The 24,021-nt window shown below is 41.6% G+C and overlaps 1 protein-coding gene across 1 annotated transcript in view; it reads right to left on the bottom strand.

The window, feature by feature from the left end:
- Window positions 1-24,021, bottom strand: part of LOC102803842 (glycogen debranching enzyme-like) — an 86,837-nt gene that overhangs the window by 33,015 nt on the left and 29,801 nt on the right. The window contains exons 6-7 of the mRNA XM_085503468.1: window positions 22,815-22,935; window positions 20,237-20,449 (exon numbers count right to left, since the gene is read on the bottom strand). Of these exons, the coding sequence (XP_085359594.1) occupies window positions 20,237-20,449; window positions 22,815-22,935 (334 nt within the window). The remainder of the gene's footprint in view (window positions 1-20,236; window positions 20,450-22,814; window positions 22,936-24,021) is intronic.

The following is a 24,021-nucleotide window of genomic DNA, read 5'->3' as shown; positions in this document are numbered from 1 at the left end:
CTAGTACAAGTACTTACTGTGGAACTACGGGACAAGTCTTGGAGACGGCTCCATACTTGGAACTACTAGTACATGTACATAGAGTGGAACTAAGGGATGAGTTTTGGAGATGGCTCCATACTTGGAACTACTAGTACAAGTACTTACTGTGGAACTACGGGACGAGTCTTGGAGACGGCTCCATACTTGGAACTACTAGTACATGTACTTACTGTGGAACTAAGGAACAAGTCTTGGAGACGGCTCCATACATGGAACTACTAGTACATGTACTTACTGTGGGACTAAGGGACAAGTCTTGGAGACAGCTCCATACTTGGAACTACTAGTACATGTACTTACTGTGGAACTAAGGGACAAGTCTTGGAGACGGCTCCATACATGGAACTACTAGTACATGTACTTACTGTGGAACTAAGGGACAAGTCTTGGAGATGGCTCCATACATGGAACTACTAGTACATGTACTTACTGTGGAACTAAGGGACAAGTCTTGGAGACGGCTCCATACTTGGAACTACTAGTACATGTACTTACTGTGGAACTAAGGGACAAGTCTTGGAGACGGCTCCATACTTGGAACTACTAGTACATGTACATAGAGTGGAACTAAGGGATGAGTTTTGGAGATGGCTCCATACTTGGAACTACTAGTACAAGTACTTACTGTGGAACTACGGGACGAGTCTTGGAGACGGCTCCATACTTGGAACTACTAGTACATGTACTTACTGTGGAACTAAGGAACAAGTCTTGGAGACGGCTCCATACTTGGAACTACTAGTACATGTACATAGAGTGGAACTAAGGGATGAGTTTTGGAGATGGCTCCATACTTGGAACTACTAGTACAAGTACTTACTGTGGAACTACGGGACGAGTCTTGGAGACGGCTCCATACTTGGAACTACTAGTACATGTACTTACTGTGGAACTAAGGAACAAGTCTTGGAGACGGCTCCATACTTGGAACTACTAGTACATGTACTTACTGTGGAACTAAGGGACAAGTCTTGGAGATGGCTCTATACATGAGAATATAAGTACATGTACTTACTGTGGAACTAAGGAACAAGTCTTGGAGACGGCTCTGTACATGAAAATATTAGTACATGTACTTACTGTGGAACTAAGGAACAAGTCTTGGAGACGGCTCCATACTTGGAACTACTAGTACATGTACTTACTGTGGAACTAAGGGACAAGTCTTGGAGACAGCTCCATACTTGGAACTACTAGTACATGTACTTACTGTGGAACTAAGGAACAAGTCTTGGAGACGGCTCTGTACATGAGAATATTAGTACATGTACTTACTGTGGAACTAAGGAACAAGTCTTGGAGACGGCTCCATACTTGGAACTACTAGTACATGTACTTACTGTGGAACTAAGGAACAAGTCTTGGAGACGGCTCCATACTTGGAACTACTAGTACAAGTACTTACTGTGGAACTAAGGAACAAGTCTTGGAGACGGCTCCATACTTGGAACTACTAGTACATGCACTTACTGTGGAACTAAGGGACAAGTCTTGGAGATGGCTCCATACATGGAACTACTAGTACATGCACTTACTGTGGAACTAAGGGACAAGTCTTGGAGACAGCTCCATACTTGGAACTACTAGTACATGTACTTACTGTGGAACTAAGGGACAAGTCTTGGAGATGGCTCCATACATGGAACTACTAGTACATGCACTTACTGTGGAACTAAGGGACAAGTCTTGGAGACGGCTCCATACTTGGAACTACTAGTACATGTACTTACTGTGGGACTAAGGGACAAGTCTTGGAGACAGCTCCATACTTGGAACTACTAGTACATGTACTTACTGTGGAACTAAGGGACAAGTCTTGGAGACGGCTCCATACATGGAACTACTAGTACATGTACTTACTGTGGAACTAAAGGACAAGTCTTGGAGATGGCTCCATACATGGAACTACTAGTACATGTACTTACTGTGGAACTAAGGGACAAGTCTTGGAGACGGCTCCATACTTGGAACTACTAGTACATGTACTTACTGTGGAACTAAGGAACAAGTCTTGGAGACGGCTCCATACATGGAACTACTAGTACATGTACTTACTGTGGAACTAAGGGACAAGTCTTGGAGACGGCTCCATACTTGGAACTACTAGTACATGTACTTAATGTGAAACTAAGGAACAAGTCTTGGAGACGGCTCCATACTTGGAACTACTAGTACATGTACTTACTGTGGAACTAAGGGACAAGTCTTGGAGATGGCTCTATACATGAGAATATAAGTACATGTACATAGAGTGGAACTAAGGGATGAGTTTTGGAGATGGCTCCATACTTGGAACTACTAGTACAAGTACTTACTGTGGAACTACGGGACGAGTCTTGGAGACGGCTCCATACTTGGAACTACTAGTACATGTACTTACTGTGGAACTAAGGAACAAGTCTTGGAGACGGCTCCATACTTGGAACTACTAGTACATGTACTTACTGTGGAACTAAGGGACAAGTCTTGGAGATGGCTCTATACATGAGAATATAAGTACATGTACTTACTGTGGAACTAAGGAACAAGTCTTGGAGACGGCTCTGTACATGAAAATATTAGTACATGTACTTACTGTGGAACTAAGGAACAAGTCTTGGAGACGGCTCCATACTTGGAACTACTAGTACATGTACTTACTGTGGAACTAAGGGACAAGTCTTGGAGACAGCTCCATACTTGGAACTACTAGTACATGTACTTACTGTGGAACTAAGGAACAAGTCTTGGAGACGGCTCTGTACATGAGAATATTAGTACATGTACTTACTGTGGAACTAAGGAACAAGTCTTGGAGACGGCTCCATACTTGGAACTACTAGTACATGTACTTACTGTGGAACTAAGGAACAAGTCTTGGAGACGGCTCCATACTTGGAACTACTAGTACAAGTACTTACTGTGGAACTAAGGAACAAGTCTTGGAGACGGCTCCATACTTGGAACTACTAGTACATGCACTTACTGTGGAACTAAGGGACAAGTCTTGGAGATGGCTCCATACATGGAACTACTAGTACATGCACTTACTGTGGAACTAAGGAACAAGTCTTGGAGACGGCTCCATACTTGGAACTACTAGTACATGTACATAGAGTGGAACTAAGGGATGAGTTTTGGAGATGGCTCCATACTTGGAACTACTAGTACAAGTACTTACTGTGGAACTACGGGACGAGTCTTGGAGACGGCTCCATACTTGGAACTACTAGTACATGTACTTACTGTGGAACTAAGGAACAAGTCTTGGAGACGGCTCCATACTTGGAACTACTAGTACATGTACTTACTGTGGAACTAAGGGACAAGTCTTGGAGATGGCTCTATACATGAGAATATATAAGTACATGTACTTACTGTGGAACTAAGGAACAAGTCTTGGAGACGGCTCTGTACATGAAAATATTAGTACATGTACTTACTGTGGAACTAAGGAACAAGTCTTGGAGACGGCTCCATACTTGGAACTACTAGTACATGTACTTACTGTGGAACTAAGGGACAAGTCTTGGAGACAGCTCCATACTTGGAACTACTAGTACATGTACTTACTGTGGAACTAAGGAACAAGTCTTGGAGACGGCTCTGTACATGAGAATATTAGTACATGTACTTACTGTGGAACTAAGGAACAAGTCTTGGAGACGGCTCCATACTTGGAACTACTAGTACATGTACTTACTGTGGAACTAAGGAACAAGTCTTGGAGACGGCTCCATACTTGGAACTACTAGTACAAGTACTTACTGTGGAACTAAGGAACAAGTCTTGGAGACGGCTCCATACTTGGAACTACTAGTACATGCACTTACTGTGGAACTAAGGGACAAGTCTTGGAGATGGCTCCATACATGGAACTACTAGTACATGCACTTACTGTGGAACTAAGGGACAAGTCTTGGAGACGGCTCCATACTTGGAACTACTAGTACATGTACTTACTGTGGGACTAAGGGACAAGTCTTGGAGACAGCTCCATACTTGGAACTACTAGTACATGTACTTACTGTGGAACTAAGGGACAAGTCTTGGAGATGGCTCCATACATGGAACTACTAGTACATGCACTTACTGTGGAACTAAGGGACAAGTCTTGGAGACGGCTCCATACTTGGAACTACTAGTACATGTACTTACTGTGGGACTAAGGGACAAGTCTTGGAGACAGCTCCATACTTGGAACTACTAGTACATGTACTTACTGTGGAACTAAGGGACAAGTCTTGGAGACGGCTCCATACATGGAACTACTAGTACATGTACTTACTGTGGAACTAAAGGACAAGTCTTGGAGATGGCTCCATACATGGAACTACTAGTACATGTACTTACTGTGGAACTAAGGGACAAGTCTTGGAGACGGCTCCATACTTGGAACTACTAGTACATGTACTTACTGTGGAACTAAGGAACAAGTCTTGGAGACGGCTCCATACATGGAACTACTAGTACATGTACTTACTGTGGAACTAAGGGACAAGTCTTGGAGACGGCTCCATACTTGGAACTACTAGTACATGTACTTAATGTGAAACTAAGGAACAAGTCTTGGAGACGGCTCCATACTTGGAACTACTAGTACATGTACTTACTGTGGAACTAAGGGACAAGTCTTGGAGATGGCTCTATACATGAGAATATAAGTACATGTACTTACTGTGGAACTAAGGAACAAGTCTTGGAGACGGCTCTGTACATGAAAATATTAGTACATGTACTTACTGTGGAACTAAGGAACAAGTCTTGGAGACGGCTCCATACTTGGAACTACTAGTACATGTACTTACTGTGGAACTAAGGGACAAGTCTTGGAGACAGCTCCATACTTGGAACTACTAGTACATGTACTTACTGTGGAACTAAGGAACAAGTCTTGGAGACGGCTCTGTACATGAGAATATTAGTACATGTACTTACTGTGGAACTAAGGAACAAGTCTTGGAGACGGCTCCATACTTGGAACTACTAGTACATGTACTTACTGTGGAACTAAGGAACAAGTCTTGGAGACGGCTCCATACTTGGAACTACTAGTACAAGTACTTACTGTGGAACTAAGGAACAAGTCTTGGAGACGGCTCCATACTTGGAACTACTAGTACATGCACTTACTGTGGAACTAAGGGACAAGTCTTGGAGATGGCTCCATACATGGAACTACTAGTACATGCACTTACTGTGGAACTAAGGGACAAGTCTTGGAGACGGCTCCATACTTGGAACTACTAGTACATGTACTTACTGTGGGACTAAGGGACAAGTCTTGGAGACAGCTCCATACTTGGAACTACTAGTACATGTACTTACTGTGGAACTAAGGGACAAGTCTTGGAGATGGCTCCATACATGGAACTACTAGTACATGCACTTACTGTGGAACTAAGGGACAAGTCTTGGAGACGGCTCCATACTTGGAACTACTAGTACATGTACTTACTGTGGGACTAAGGGACAAGTCTTGGAGACAGCTCCATACTTGGAACTACTAGTACATGTACTTACTGTGGAACTAAGGGACAAGTCTTGGAGACGGCTCCATACATGGAACTACTAGTACATGTACTTACTGTGGAACTAAGGGACAAGTCTTGGAGATGGCTCCATACATGGAACTACTAGTACATGTACTTACTGTGGAACTAAGGGACAAGTCTTGGAGACGGCTCCATACTTGGAACTACTAGTACATGTACTTACTGTGGAACTAAGGAACAAGTCTTGGAGACGGCTCCATACATGGAACTACTAGTACATGTACTTACTGTGGAACTAAGGGACAAGTCTTGGAGACGGCTCCATACTTGGAACTACTAGTACATGTACTTACTGTGAAACTAAGGAACAAGTCTTGGAGACGGCTCCATACTTGGAACTACTAGTACATGTACTTACTGTGGAACTAAGGGACAAGTCTTGGAGACGGCTCCATACTTGGAACTACTAGTACATGTACTTACTGTGAAACTAAGGAACAAGTCTTGGAGACGGCTCCATACTTGGAACTACTAGTACATGTACTTACTGTGAAACTAAGGAACAAGTCTTGGAGACGGCTCCATACTTGGAACTACTAGTACATGTACTTAATGTGAAACTAAGGGACAAGTCTTGGAGATGGCTCTATACATGAGAATATAAGTACATGTACTTACTGTGGAACTAAGGAACAAGTCTTGGAGACGGCTCTGTACATGAAAATATTAGTACATGTACTTACTGTGGAACTAAGGAACAAGTCTTGGAGACGGCTCCATACTTGGAACTACTAGTACATGTACTTACTGTGGAACTAAGGAACAAGTCTTGGAGACGGCTCCATACTTGGAACTACTAGTACAAGTACTTACTGTGGAACTAAGGAACAAGTCTTGGAGACGGCTCCATACTTGGAACTACTAGTACATGCACTTACTGTGGAACTAAGGGACAAGTCTTGGAGATGGCTCCATACATGGAACTACTAGTACATGCACTTACTGTGGAACTAAGGAACAAGTCTTGGAGACGGCTCCATACTTGGAACTACTAGTACATGTACATAGAGTGGAACTAAGGGATGAGTTTTGGAGATGGCTCCATACTTGGAACTACTAGTACAAGTACTTACTGTGGAACTACGGGACGAGTCTTGGAGACGGCTCCATACTTGGAACTACTAGTACATGTACTTACTGTGGAACTAAGGAACAAGTCTTGGAGACGGCTCCATACTTGGAACTACTAGTACATGTACTTACTGTGGAACTAAGGGACAAGTCTTGGAGATGGCTCTATACATGAGAATATATAAGTACATGTACTTACTGTGGAACTAAGGAACAAGTCTTGGAGACGGCTCTGTACATGAAAATATTAGTACATGTACTTACTGTGGAACTAAGGAACAAGTCTTGGAGACGGCTCCATACTTGGAACTACTAGTACATGTACTTACTGTGGAACTAAGGGACAAGTCTTGGAGACAGCTCCATACTTGGAACTACTAGTACATGTACTTACTGTGGAACTAAGGAACAAGTCTTGGAGACGGCTCTGTACATGAGAATATTAGTACATGTACTTACTGTGGAACTAAGGAACAAGTCTTGGAGACGGCTCCATACTTGGAACTACTAGTACATGTACTTACTGTGGAACTAAGGAACAAGTCTTGGAGACGGCTCCATACTTGGAACTACTAGTACAAGTACTTACTGTGGAACTAAGGAACAAGTCTTGGAGACGGCTCCATACTTGGAACTACTAGTACATGCACTTACTGTGGAACTAAGGGACAAGTCTTGGAGATGGCTCCATACATGGAACTACTAGTACATGCACTTACTGTGGAACTAAGGGACAAGTCTTGGAGACGGCTCCATACTTGGAACTACTAGTACATGTACTTACTGTGGGACTAAGGGACAAGTCTTGGAGACAGCTCCATACTTGGAACTACTAGTACATGTACTTACTGTGGAACTAAGGGACAAGTCTTGGAGATGGCTCCATACATGGAACTACTAGTACATGCACTTACTGTGGAACTAAGGGACAAGTCTTGGAGACGGCTCCATACTTGGAACTACTAGTACATGTACTTACTGTGGGACTAAGGGACAAGTCTTGGAGACAGCTCCATACTTGGAACTACTAGTACATGTACTTACTGTGGAACTAAGGGACAAGTCTTGGAGACGGCTCCATACATGGAACTACTAGTACATGTACTTACTGTGGAACTAAAGGACAAGTCTTGGAGATGGCTCCATACATGGAACTACTAGTACATGTACTTACTGTGGAACTAAGGGACAAGTCTTGGAGACGGCTCCATACTTGGAACTACTAGTACATGTACTTACTGTGGAACTAAGGAACAAGTCTTGGAGACGGCTCCATACATGGAACTACTAGTACATGTACTTACTGTGGAACTAAGGGACAAGTCTTGGAGACGGCTCCATACTTGGAACTACTAGTACATGTACTTAATGTGAAACTAAGGAACAAGTCTTGGAGACGGCTCCATACTTGGAACTACTAGTACATGTACTTACTGAGGAACTAAGGGACAAGTCTTGGAGATGGCTCTATACATGAGAATATAAGTACATGTACTTACTGTGGAACTAAGGAACAAGTCTTGGAGACGGCTCTGTACATGAAAATATTAGTACATGTACTTACTGTGGAACTAAGGAACAAGTCTTGGAGACGGCTCCATACTTGGAACTACTAGTACATGTACTTACTGTGGAACTAAGGGACAAGTCTTGGAGACAGCTCCATACTTGGAACTACTAGTACATGTACTTACTGTGGAACTAAGGAACAAGTCTTGGAGACGGCTCTGTACATGAGAATATTAGTACATGTACTTACTGTGGAACTAAGGAACAAGTCTTGGAGACGGCTCCATACTTGGAACTACTAGTACATGTACTTACTGTGGAACTAAGGAACAAGTCTTGGAGACGGCTCCATACTTGGAACTACTAGTACAAGTACTTACTGTGGAACTAAGGAACAAGTCTTGGAGACGGCTCCATACTTGGAACTACTAGTACATGCACTTACTGTGGAACTAAGGGACAAGTCTTGGAGATGGCTCCATACATGGAACTACTAGTACATGCACTTACTGTGGAACTAAGGGACAAGTCTTGGAGACGGCTCCATACTTGGAACTACTAGTACATGTACTTACTGTGGGACTAAGGGACAAGTCTTGGAGACAGCTCCATACTTGGAACTACTAGTACATGTACTTACTGTGGAACTAAGGGACAAGTCTTGGAGATGGCTCCATACATGGAACTACTAGTACATGCACTTACTGTGGAACTAAGGGACAAGTCTTGGAGACGGCTCCATACTTGGAACTACTAGTACATGTACTTACTGTGGGACTAAGGGACAAGTCTTGGAGACAGCTCCATACTTGGAACTACTAGTACATGTACTTACTGTGGAACTAAGGGACAAGTCTTGGAGACGGCTCCATACATGGAACTACTAGTACATGTACTTACTGTGGAACTAAGGGACAAGTCTTGGAGATGGCTCCATACATGGAACTACTAGTACATGTACTTACTGTGGAACTAAGGGACAAGTCTTGGAGACGGCTCCATACTTGGAACTACTAGTACATGTACTTACTGTGGAACTAAGGAACAAGTCTTGGAGACGGCTCCATACATGGAACTACTAGTACATGTACTTACTGTGGAACTAAGGGACAAGTCTTGGAGACGGCTCCATACTTGGAACTACTAGTACATGTACTTACTGTGAAACTAAGGAACAAGTCTTGGAGACGGCTCCATACTTGGAACTACTAGTACATGTACTTACTGTGGAACTAAGGGACAAGTCTTGGAGACGGCTCCATACTTGGAACTACTAGTACATGTACTTACTGTGAAACTAAGGAACAAGTCTTGGAGACGGCTCCATACTTGGAACTACTAGTACATGTACTTACTGTGGGACTAAGGGACAAGTTTTGGAGATGGCTCCATACTTGGCACTACTAGTACATGTACTTACTGTGGAACTAAGGAACAAGTCTTGGAGACAGCTCAATACTTGGAACTACTAGTACATGTACTTACTGTGGAACTAAGGAACAAGTCTTGGAGATGGCTCCATACATGGAACTACTAGTACATGTACTTACTGTGGAACTAAGGGACAAGTCTTGGAGACGGCTCCATACTTGGAACTACTAGTACATGTACTTACTGTGGAACTAAGGAACAAGTCTTGGAGACGGCTCCATACATGGAACTACTAGTACATGTACTTACTGTGGAACTAAGGGACAAGTCTTGGAGACAGCTCCATACTTGGAACTACTAGTACATGTACTTACTGTGGAACTAAGGGACAAGTCTTGGAGATGGCTCCATACATGGAACTACTAGTACATGCACTTACTGTGGAACTAAGGGACAAGTCTTGGAGACGGCTCCATACTTGGAACTACTAGTACATGTACTTACTGTGGGACTAAGGGACAAGTCTTGGAGACAGCTCCATACTTGGAACTACTAGTACATGTACTTACTGTGGAACTAAGGGACAAGTCTTGGAGACGGCTCCATACATGGAACTACTAGTACATGTACTTACTGTGGAACTAAGGGACAAGTCTTGGAGATGGCTCCATACATGGAACTACTAGTACATGTACTTACTGTGGAACTAAGGGACAAGTCTTGGAGACGGCTCCATACTTGGAACTACTAGTACATGTACTTACTGTGGAACTAAGGAACAAGTCTTGGAGACGGCTCCATACATGGAACTACTAGTACATGTACTTACTGTGGAACTAAGGGACAAGTCTTGGAGACGGCTCCATACTTGGAACTACTAGTACATGTACTTACTGTGAAACTAAGGAACAAGTCTTGGAGACGGCTCCATACTTGGAACTACTAGTACATGTACTTACTGTGGAACTAAGGGACAAGTCTTGGAGACGGCTCCATACTTGGAACTACTAGTACATGTACTTACTGTGAAACTAAGGAACAAGTCTTGGAGACGGCTCCATACTTGGAACTACTAGTACATGTACTTACTGTGGGACTAAGGGACAAGTTTTGGAGATGGCTCCATACTTGGAACTACTAGTACATGTACTTACTGTGGAACTAAGGAACAAGTCTTGGAGACAGCTCCATACTTGGAACTACTAGTACATGTACTTACTGTGGAACTAAGGGACAAGTCTTGGAGACGGCTCCATACTTGGAACTACTAGTACATGTACTTACTGTGGAACTAAGGGACAAGTCTTGGAGACGGCTCCATACTTGGAACTACTAGTACATGTACATAGAGTGGAACTAAGGGATGAGTTTTGGAGATGGCTCCATACTTGGAACTACTAGTACAAGTACTTACTGTGGAACTACGGGACGAGTCTTGGAGACGGCTCCATACTTGGAACTACTAGTACATGTACTTACTGTGGAACTAAGGAACAAGTCTTGGAGACGGCTCCATACTTGGAACTACTAGTACATGTACTTACTGTGGAACTAAGGGACAAGTCTTGGAGATGGCTCTATACATGAGAATATAAGTACATGTACTTACTGTGGAACTAAGGAACAAGTCTTGGAGACGGCTCTGTACATGAAAATATTAGTACATGTACTTACTGTGGAACTAAGGAACAAGTCTTGGAGACGGCTCCATACTTGGAACTACTAGTACATGTACTTACTGTGGAACTAAGGGACAAGTCTTGGAGACAGCTCCATACTTGGAACTACTAGTACATGTACTTACTGTGGAACTAAGGAACAAGTCTTGGAGACGGCTCTGTACATGAGAATATTAGTACATGTACTTACTGTGGAACTAAGGAACAAGTCTTGGAGACGGCTCCATACTTGGAACTACTAGTACATGTACTTACTGTGGAACTAAGGAACAAGTCTTGGAGACGGCTCCATACTTGGAACTACTAGTACAAGTACTTACTGTGGAACTAAGGAACAAGTCTTGGAGACGGCTCCATACTTGGAACTACTAGTACATGCACTTACTGTGGAACTAAGGGACAAGTCTTGGAGATGGCTCCATACATGGAACTACTAGTACATGCACTTACTGTGGAACTAAGGGACAAGTCTTGGAGACGGCTCCATACTTGGAACTACTAGTACATGTACTTACTGTGGGACTAAGGGACAAGTCTTGGAGACAGCTCCATACTTGGAACTACTAGTACATGTACTTACTGTGGAACTAAAGGACAAGTCTTGGAGATGGCTCCATACATGGAACTACTAGTACATGCACTTACTGTGGAACTAAGGGACAAGTCTTGGAGACGGCTCCATACTTGGAACTACTAGTACATGTACTTACTGTGGGACTAAGGGACAAGTCTTGGAGACAGCTCCATACTTGGAACTACTAGTACATGTACTTACTGTGGAACTAAGGGACAAGTCTTGGAGACGGCTCCATACATGGAACTACTAGTACATGTACTTACTGTGGAACTAAAGGACAAGTCTTGGAGATGGCTCCATACATGGAACTACTAGTACATGTACTTACTGTGGAACTAAGGGACAAGTCTTGGAGACGGCTCCATACTTGGAACTACTAGTACATGTACTTACTGTGGAACTAAGGAACAAGTCTTGGAGACGGCTCCATACATGGAACTACTAGTACATGTACTTACTGTGGAACTAAGGGACAAGTCTTGGAGACGGCTCCATACTTGGAACTACTAGTACATGTACTTAATGTGAAACTAAGGAACAAGTCTTGGAGACGGCTCCATACTTGGAACTACTAGTACATGTACTTACTGTGGAACTAAGGGACAAGTCTTGGAGATGGCTCTATACATGAGAATATAAGTACATGTACATAGAGTGGAACTAAGGGATGAGTTTTGGAGATGGCTCCATACTTGGAACTACTAGTACAAGTACTTACTGTGGAACTACGGGACGAGTCTTGGAGACGGCTCCATACTTGGAACTACTAGTACATGTACTTACTGTGGAACTAAGGAACAAGTCTTGGAGACGGCTCCATACTTGGAACTACTAGTACATGTACTTACTGTGGAACTAAGGGACAAGTCTTGGAGACAGCTCCATACTTGGAACTACTAGTACATGTACTTACTGTGGAACTAAGGAACAAGTCTTGGAGACGGCTCTGTACATGAGAATATTAGTACATGTACTTACTGTGGAACTAAGGAACAAGTCTTGGAGACGGCTCCATACTTGGAACTACTAGTACATGTACTTACTGTGGAACTAAGGAACAAGTCTTGGAGACGGCTCCATACTTGGAACTACTAGTACAAGTACTTACTGTGGAACTAAGGAACAAGTCTTGGAGACGGCTCCATACTTGGAACTACTAGTACATGCACTTACTGTGGAACTAAGGGACAAGTCTTGGAGATGGCTCCATACATGGAACTACTAGTACATGCACTTACTGTGGAACTAAGGGACAAGTCTTGGAGACGGCTCCATACTTGGAACTACTAGTACATGTACTTACTGTGGGACTAAGGGACAAGTCTTGGAGACAGCTCCATACTTGGAACTACTAGTACATGTACTTACTGTGGAACTAAGGGACAAGTCTTGGAGATGGCTCCATACATGGAACTACTAGTACATGCACTTACTGTGGAACTAAGGGACAAGTCTTGGAGACGGCTCCATACTTGGAACTACTAGTACATGTACTTACTGTGGGACTAAGGGACAAGTCTTGGAGACAGCTCCATACTTGGAACTACTAGTACATGTACTTACTGTGGAACTAAGGGACAAGTCTTGGAGACGGCTCCATACATGGAACTACTAGTACATGTACTTACTGTGGAACTAAGGGACAAGTCTTGGAGATGGCTCCATACATGGAACTACTAGTACATGTACTTACTGTGGAACTAAGGGACAAGTCTTGGAGACGGCTCCATACTTGGAACTACTAGTACATGTACTTACTGTGGAACTAAGGAACAAGTCTTGGAGACGGCTCCATACATGGAACTACTAGTACATGTACTTACTGTGGAACTAAGGGACAAGTCTTGGAGACGGCTCCATACTTGGAACTACTAGTACATGTACTTACTGTGAAACTAAGGAACAAGTCTTGGAGACGGCTCCATACTTGGAACTACTAGTACATGTACTTACTGTGGAACTAAGGGACAAGTCTTGGAGACGGCTCCATACTTGGAACTACTAGTACATGTACTTACTGTGAAACTAAGGAACAAGTCTTGGAGACGGCTCCATACTTGGAACTACTAGTACATGTACTTACTGTGGGACTAAGGGACAAGTTTTGGAGATGGCTCCATACTTGGCACTACTACTACATGTACTTACTGTGGAACTAAGGAACAAGTCTTGGAGACAGCTCCATACTTGGAACTACTAGTACATGTACTTACTGTGGAACTAAGGAACAAGTCTTGGAGATGGCTCCATACATGGAACTACTAGTACATGTACTTACTGTGGAACTAAGGGACAAGTCTTGGAGACGGCTCCATACTTGGAACTACTAGTACATGTACTTACTGTGGAACTAAGGAACAAGTCTTGGAGACGGCTCCATACATGGAACTACTAGTACATGTACTTACTGTGGAACTAAGGGACAAGTCTTGGAGACAGCTCCATACTTGGAACTACTAGTACATGTACTTACTGTGGAACTAAGGGACAAGTCTTGGAGATGGCTCCATACATGGAACTACTAGTACATGCACTTACTGTGGAACTAAGGGACAAGTCTTGGAGACGGCTCCATACTTGGAACTACTAGTACATGTACTTACTGTGGGACTAAGGGACAAGTCTTGGAGACAGCTCCATACTTGGAACTACTAGTACATGTACTTACTGTGGAACTAAGGGACAAGTCTTGGAGACGGCTCCATACATGGAACTACTAGTACATGTACTTACTGTGGAACTAAGGGACAAGTCTTGGAGATGGCTCCATACATGGAACTACTAGTACATGTACTTACTGTGGAACTAAGGGACAAGTCTTGGAGACGGCTCCATACTTGGAACTACTAGTACATGTACTTACTGTGGAACTAAGGAACAAGTCTTGGAGACGGCTCCATACATGGAACTACTAGTACATGTACTTACTGTGGAACTAAGGGACAAGTCTTGGAGACGGCTCCATACTTGGAACTACTAGTACATGTACTTACTGTGAAACTAAGGAACAAGTCTTGGAGACGGCTCCATACTTGGAACTACTAGTACATGTACTTACTGTGGAACTAAGGGACAAGTCTTGGAGACGGCTCCATACTTGGAACTACTAGTACATGTACTTACTGTGAAACTAAGGAACAAGTCTTGGAGACGGCTCCATACTTGGAACTACTAGTACATGTACTTACTGTGGGACTAAGGGACAAGTTTTGGAGATGGCTCCATACTTGGAACTACTAGTACATGTACTTACTGTGGAACTAAGGAACAAGTCTTGGAGACAGCTCCATACTTGGAACTACTAGTACATGTACTTACTGTGGAACTAAGGAACAAGTCTTGGAGATGGCTCCATACATGGAACTACTAGTACATGTACTTACTGTGGAACTAAGGGACAAGTCTTGGAGACGGCTCCATACTTGGAACTACTAGTACATGTACTTACTGTGGAACTAAGGAACAAGTCTTGGAGACGGCTCCATACATGGAACTACTAGTACATGTACTTACTGTGGAACTAAGGGACAAGTCTTGGAGACGGCTCCATACTTGGAACTACTAGTACATGTACTTACTGTGAAACTAAGGAACAAGTCTTGGAGACGGCTCCATACTTGGAACTACTAGTACATGTACTTACTGTGGAACTAAGGGACAAGTCTTGGAGATGGCTCTATACATGAGAATATAAGTACATGTACTTACTGTGGAACTAAGGAACAAGTCTTGGAGACGGCTCTGTACATGAAAATATTAGTACATGTACTTACTGTGGAACTAAGGAACAAGTCTTGGAGACGGCTCCATACTTGGAACTACTAGTACATGTACTTACTGTGGAACTAAGGGACAAGTCTTGGAGACAGCTCCATACTTGGAACTACTAGTACATGTACTTACTGTGGAACTAAGGAACAAGTCTTGGAGACGGCTCTGTACATGAGAATATTAGTACATGTACTTACTGTGGAACTAAGGAACAAGTCTTGGAGACGGCTCCATACTTGGAACTACTAGTACATGTACTTACTGTGGAACTAAGGAACAAGTCTTGGAGACGGCTCCATACTTGGAACTACTAGTACAAGTACTTACTGTGGAACTAAGGAACAAGTCTTGGAGACGGCTCCATACTTGGAACTACTAGTACATGCACTTACTGTGGAACTAAGGGACAAGTCTTGGAGATGGCTCCATACATGGAACTACTAGTACATGCACTTACTGTGGAACTAAGGGACAAGTCTTGGAGACGGCTCCATACTTGGAACTACTAGTACATGTACTTACTGTGGGACTAAGGGACAAGTCTTGGAGACAGCTCCATACTTGGAACTACTAGTACATGTACTTACTGTGGAACTAAGGGACAAGTCTTGGAGATGGCTCCATACATGGAACTACTAGTACATGCACTTACTGTGGAACTAAGGGACAAGTCTTGGAGACGGCTCCATACTTGGAACTACTAGTACATGTACTTACTGTGGGACTAAGGGACAAGTCTTGGAGACGGCTCCATACTTGGAACTACTAGTACATGTACTTACTGTGGAACTAAGGAACAAGTCTTGGAGACGGCTCCATACATGGAACTACTAGTACATGTACTTACTGTGGAACTAAGGGACAAGTCTTGGAGACGGCTCCATACTTGGAACTACTAGTACATGTACTTACTGTGAAACTAAGGAACAAGTCTTGGAGACGGCTCCATACTTGGAACTACTAGTACATGTACTTACTGTGGAACTAAGGGACAAGTCTTGGAGACGGCTCCATACTTGGAACTACTAGTACATGTACTTACTGTGAAACTAAGGAACAAGTCTTGGAGACGGCTCCATACTTGGAACTACTAGTACATGTACTTACTGTGGGACTAAGGGACAAGTTTTGGAGATGGCTCCATACTTGGAACTACTAGTACATGTACTTACTGTGGGACTAAGGGACAAGTTTTGGAGATGGCTCCATACTTGGAACTACTAGTACATGTACTTACTGTGGAACTAAGGAACAAGTCTTGGAGACGGCTCCATACTTGGAACTACTAGTACATGTACTTACTGTGGAACTAAGGAACAAGTCTTGGAGACAGTTCCATACATGGAACTACTAGTACATGTACTTACTGTGGGACTAAGGGACAAGTTTTGGAGATGGCTCCATACTTGGAACTACTAGTACATGTACTTACTGTGGAACTAAGGAACAAGTCTTGGAGACAGCTCCATACTTGGAACTACTAGTACATGTACTTACTGTGGAACTAAGGAACAAATCTTGGAGATGGCTCCATACTTGGAACTACTAGTACATGTACTTACTGTGGAACTAAGGGACAAGTCTTGGAGACAGTTCCATACATGGAACTACTAGTACATGTACTTACTGTGGAACTAAGGGACAAGTCTTGGAGACGGCTCCATACATGGAACTACTAGTACATGTACTTACTGTGGAACTAAGGGACAAGTCTTGGAGATGGCTCCATACATGGAACTACTAGTACATGTACTTACTGTGGAACTAAGGGACAAGTCTTGGAGACGGCTCCATACATGGAACTACTAGTACATGTACTTACTGTGGGACTAAGAGACGAGTCTTGGAGACGGCTCCATACTTGGAACTACTAGTACATGTACTTACTGTGGAACTAAGGGATGAGTCTTGGAGACGGCTCCATACTTGGAACTACTAGTACATGTACTTACTGTGGAACTAAGGGATGAGTCTTGGAGACGGCTCCATACTTGGAACTACAAGTACATGTACTTACTGTGGAACTAAGGAACAAGTCTTGGAGACGGCTCCATACTTGGAACTACTAGTACATGTACTTACTGTGGAACTAAGGGACAAGTCTTGGAGATGGCTCTATACATGAGAATATAAGTACATGTACTTACTGTGGAACTAAGGAACAAGTCTTGGAGACGGCTCTGTACATGAGAATATTAGTACATGTACTTACTGTGGAACTAAGGAACAAGTCTTGGAGACGGCTCCATACTTGGAACTACTAGTACATGTACTTACTGTGGAACTAAGGGACAAGTCTTGGAGACAGCTCCATACTTGGAACTACTAGTACATGTACTTACTGTGGAACTAAGGAACAAGTCTTGGAGACGGCTCTGTACATGAGAATATTAGTACATGTACTTACTGTGGAACTAAGGAACAAGTCTTGGAGACGGCTCCATACTTGGAACTACTAGTACATGTACTTACTGTGGAACTAAGGAACAAGTCTTGGAGACGGCTCCATACTTGGAACTACTAGTACAAGTACTTACTGTGGAACTAAGGAACAAGTCTTGGAGACGGCTCCATACTTGGAACTACTAGTACATGTACTTACTGTGGAACTAAGGGACAAGTCTTGGAGACGGCTCCATACATGGAACTACTAGTACATGTACTTACTGTGGAACTAAGGGACAAGTCTTGGAGACGGCTCCATACTTGGAACTACTAGTACATGTACTTACTGTGGAACTAAGGGACAAGTCTTGGAGACGGCTCCATACTTGGAACTACTAGTACATGTACTTACTGTGGGACTAAGGAACAAGTCTTGGAAACGGCTCCATACATGGAACTACTAGTACATGTACTTACTGTGGGACTAAGGGACAAGTCTTGGAGACAGCTCCATACTTGGAACTACTAGTACATGTACTTACTGTGGAACTAAGGGACAAGTCTTGGAGACGGCTCCATACATGGAACTACTAGTACATGTACTTACTGTGGAACTAAGGGACAAGTCTTGGAGATGGCTCCATACATGGAACTACTAGTACATGTACTTACTGTGGAACTAAGGGACAAGTCTTGGAGACGGCTCCATACTTGGAACTACTAGTACATGTACTTACTGTGGAACTAAGGAACAAGTCTTGGAGACGGCTCCATACATGGAACTACTAGTACATGTACTTACTGTGGAACTAAGGGACAAGTCTTGGAGACGGCTCCATACTTGGAACTACTAGTACATGTACTTACTGTGAAACTAAGGAACAAGTCTTGGAGACGGCTCCATACTTGGAACTACTAGTACATGTACTTACTGTGGAACTAAGGGACAAGTCTTGGAGACGGCTCCATACTTGGAACTACTAGTACATGTACTTACTGTGAAACTAAGGAACAAGTCTTGGAGACGGCTCCATACTTGGAACTACTAGTACATGTACTTACTGTGGGACTAAGGGACAAGTTTTGGAGATGGCTCCATACTTGGAACTACTAGTACATGTACTTACTGTGGGACTAAGGGACAAGTTTTGGAGATGGCTCCATACTTGGAACTACTAGTACATGTACTTACTGTGGAACTAAGGAACAAGTCTTGGAGACGGCTCCATACTTGGAACTACTAGTACATGTACTTACTGTGGAACTAAGGAACAAGTCTTGGAGACAGTTCCATACATGGAACTACTAGTACATGTACTTACTGTGGGACTAAGGGACAAGTTTTGGAGATGGCTCCATACTTGGAACTACTAGTACATGTACTTACTGTGGAACTAAGGAACAAGTCTTGGAGACAGCTCCATACTTGGAACTACTAGTACATGTACTTACTGTGGAACTAAGGAACAAGTCTTGGAGATGGCTCCATACTTGGAACTACTAGTACATGTACTTACTGTGGAACTAAGGGACAAGTCTTGGAGACAGTTCCATACATGGAACTACTAGTACATGTACTTACTGTGGAACTAAGGGACAAGTCTTGGAGACGGCTCCATACTTGGAACTACTAGTACATGTACTTACTGTGGAACTAAGGGACAAGTCTTGGAGATGGCTCCATACATGGAACTACTAGTACATGTACTTACTGTGGAACTAAGGGACAAGTCTTGGAGACGGCTCCATACATGGAACTACTAGTACATGTACTTACTGTGGGACTAAGAGACAAGTCTTGGAGACGGCTCCATACTTGGAACTACTAGTACATGTACTTACTGTGGAACTAAGGGACGAGTCTTGGAGAGGGCTCCATACTTGGAACTACTAGTACATGTACTTACTGTGGAACTAAGGGATGAGTCTTGGAGACGGCTCCATACTTGGAACTACTAGTACATGTACTTACTGTGGAACTAAGGGATGAGTCTTGGAGACGGCTTCATACTTGGAACTACAAGTACATGTACTTACTGTGGAACTAAGGAACAAGTCTTGGAGACGGCTCCATACTTGGAACTACTAGTACATGTACTTACTGTGGAACTAAGGGACAAGTCTTGGAGATGGCTCCATACATGGAACTACTAGTACAAGTACTTACTGTGGAACTAAGGGACAAGTCTTGGAGATGGCTCCATACATGGAACTACTAGTACATGCACTTACTGTTGGACTAAGGGACGAGTCTTGGAGACGGCTCCATACATGAGAATAATAGTACACATACTTACTGAGGAACTAAGGGATGAGTCTTGGAGACGGCTCCATACTTGGGACCATCTGGTTGAGTGAAATGATAACTTGCACCACATATGACATTATTGATAGCATGTTTAATATCTTCAAGAATACCATAATCAGCGACACCATTCAACTCATACAGTTTGTTTCTGAAATCAGAGCAGCAAAGGTCGAGGCGTTCTTCCTCAGTTTCTGCTTCCTTTCTGCAGTAAACAAAAACAGGACATCAATCGTAAGAGCCTTTTAGATTTATACTGTTGGTGATATGTCATGTCTAGTCACTGATCATGAAATTCTATGATTATGGACATTGTCAAGGAATGCCACATACATGACTAATTATTATGATCATACATAATTCAACAAACCCTTTATATACGGATAGTTCCTGTAATGCCTCATTTGCATATAATTAACATATTCACACTTTGAACTATAGGTCAGTTGTAAGTCAGCCATTAAGTTTCATTTTTTTTTTTAAACTCAAATCCTAATTTGTTGGGTTAAGCACAAAATCAAACACAATTTTACATTCATTTATATATCAATGTTTTGTTTCATACAATATATTTGGTGATATGTTTGTCACTTGCTGGGCCCCATTGATACATTCCTCTCAGTAACATTACGTAACTAGTATCAATCATGAGAGGAAAATTGTAAATTACACAACTTGCTAAGTTGTGTCAATGTTAAAATTCTTGTGTTTTGATAAAAAAAATCCATGTAGTGAAAATTAATTTCTGTATGTGAGAATGGATGGATCCAACACTGAAACTCCCCCAAGGTCCAATAAAAAAAGGTGATCACTATTGCCAATCACACATAGTGGCAACTTTTGTAGGGCTGTTACACAAGTTCACATGAGGAAGGAATATTTGATTTTATCTAGCCATGATTCAATACTATATTTTATTACATGAACCCAATGTAATGAGCATTTAGTTCTGTTTCAGAAGCACCTGTCTGAGCAAGTCTGTCTTTCTGCAGAAGATTATTAGATTAGAGAAAAGATTTTATATATTTTTTTTTTATTATTACATTGGAGCAGGGAGCTCTCATTACATCTCCCTGATTGCAGTTGCTCCTCAAAATAACGTTAATCATAATGGTTATCTTGGATTCATAAAAAACTTATTGGGCAAGGTGTTGAAGATCACTTTTGTAGAAAACAAATTTCAAATCTTGGTTTGGCTGTCATAATGGCATATATAATACATTTGTCATGACATGTAAATTACAGTACATGTATAAGTGTTTTATATTATGAGGGTGCATGCTGACTGTTACTCAATCCTGCATCTTATCTCATCTCACCTTTGGGAGACGTCAGCTGAAGGGACTGATGATTTGATTAGAAAAGGCACCCTTTTATTTGAGAAATGAATGTTGTTGTTTGAGAAAAGCTGCCAGTTGTAGTCGAAAAGATTTACTTCAATTTGATTGAATCACAAAAGTACCCACAAGTGTAGTACTTGTATGCATAAGAATCAGGCAATATATTAGTGGGGAATTGTGTTGGACAAGAATAAAAACAAAATGGCCACCAGTTGGCTATTTTTGGAAAAATCTCAAAAAAAATATGGCATGCACCTGTAACCCAATAATGCATGATCATGATACAAATTTTTGTAGATGTTCAGTCTGCGCCTTTCACTAAAATATCTTGCGGTGAACTGACCTATAATATTCAAGCTGATGAAAAATGCTTAAATTTACCACAGTCCCTTTATGATAGAGGGACTGTGAATTTACTGAATGTTCCCTCTCTGGGGCATAGTTAAATATTTCATTCCTGTGAATTCAACAGAAAATCCAATTTCTACAAATAATTTATTGAGAAAAACTGAGAAAACCATTTTTTCTCATTTGGTTGAGATGAGAAATATTTGAAAATATATAGTGCAAGGAGATACGGTACCTAATACTGCATATTGTAAATTAATTTGTATTCAGAACCTTTGTTTGTAATACACATAGTTGGTTGACCCTGTGACCTCAATAAATTACTTCCGGAAATTTAAAACACACTTATTATGGCAACTACTGGTATATGTATACATTTTTACCACAAGTTTTTCCCATCAAAGATCACCACAATTAACGGTAAGAAGATTTTCCATATATACTTGTAGGATTTCCAGATTGAAAGAAGCTTTTTCATTGTGCAAGATGCTTTCAAAAGGAAATCAGAACTTCATGCATGCTTTCCCAATTTACAGAGATTAATGTTCGTTTAGTACACGTTTAGTTTAATGTAAATACATTAAACATTTGTTTATTTACAAAACAAAACAAAATAAAACATTGGCAACTGTTGCAGCATCCAAACTGTAAAAGGACACAAAAAAAGTATGTTAACATGCAAATGAGGTATTGGCTAATTACCTGATAAATAGATTGTTAGATTGAAGATTTGAAAATAGAAAGCCATTTAGATATAAATGTAGATATAATGTAATTGCTTTTTAAGATCCATTGAGGCACACAAACTCTTCCAGTGCTTTACAAATACATGTACCAACATTGTCAGTGATGCCTTCAATATATAAAAGATTAAGAAGTTACCTTTTCTGGTTAAAAACTTTAAGTGCTTTATCAAAGTCTACAGTTGAGCAAAGTCTCCGATATTTACAGTCCTGTATAATTTCAACTTTTACATCACTTGGCTCATCTGTAGGTGCATTTGCTGTCCAAGTAAACAGTTGATAATTAGCATACAACTTACCGGTATAACATGAAATGTAAAAATGTTCTATGACATGCTACTCAAATCTGTAGTAAGAATAAGTTACATGTATTAGCCTTGCAAATTCATTTAACCCTTTCAACATCAACTTTGTTTTTTTCATTTAAATTTGTGATTTTTGGTGAATTCAATCTTATAGTCAAAATGTGACATTGCTTCTAGTTTTTGATAAAAAAAATTGTAACATTTCATGTTGAAAAGAACAGACTATAAACCAAGCTACTAGTATTTTGAGAATGTTGTCTGAAGTTAAACATTAACTAATGGGTTAAACATTATTGAAATAAGATGGTAAAGTAAAACCATTGTAGTTTAAATTTTGATAGAAACATTTAATTAAATCTTATTGGTCGATGAAGCATAAAATTCTCCATACTGTATTTGCTTTAATGGCCTATGGTCATAATACAGTAACCCTCGCTAAGTCATGCCTAAGTAAATCATGATTTCAGCTATGTTGTGGGTAGTTGGATGGCTCCCAAAAATTATATTGTGTTTTGTGGACATTTTTGAAGTAAAAGAATTAATGTTTCGTTGCATTGTGTATTTAATTGGTTGTTAAAGGACTGGAGGGCAAGTGAAGACTTTACGTACTTCTCCCCCCCCCCCCCACAATATACATATAGCTCTATATAACTCGCTACAGTGAGTTGAATCCATCAGCCTGATTTCTAGTTTTCAACTGAACAGCATGTTTAAGAGAAAGCTTTTGAGTCTGTCCGTACGTAAAAAAATTTGCAACAATCGGTCAGTGAGTCCACTATTCGTAAGTGGGTAAAGAATGAAGAAAAGCTGGGAAAATTTGTTTTCAAAGTTGACCAAAAGGCAGACTGAACAGAACATGTGTGAAATTATCTAACAAGGATGACATCGGTAAAGCTGAGACGCTGTGATTTTTTTCAATAGAGAAAATGTACTACAATTAATCCCATATGTGTATATGTGCTTTTCTCCATTTTCAATGCATGAACTCCTCTTTTTACATGGCCCCTCGGTAAGTCACAACCCCCAATAAGTCACAGTTTT

Source organism: Saccoglossus kowalevskii, chromosome 9, assembly GCF_978046115.1.
Source record: "Saccoglossus kowalevskii chromosome 9, keSacKowa6.1, whole genome shotgun sequence".
Taxonomy (NCBI): domain Eukaryota; kingdom Metazoa; phylum Hemichordata; class Enteropneusta; family Harrimaniidae; genus Saccoglossus; species Saccoglossus kowalevskii.
Note: the sequence above shows the minus strand (reverse complement) of the source record. Positions and strands in the feature narration are given on the sequence as shown.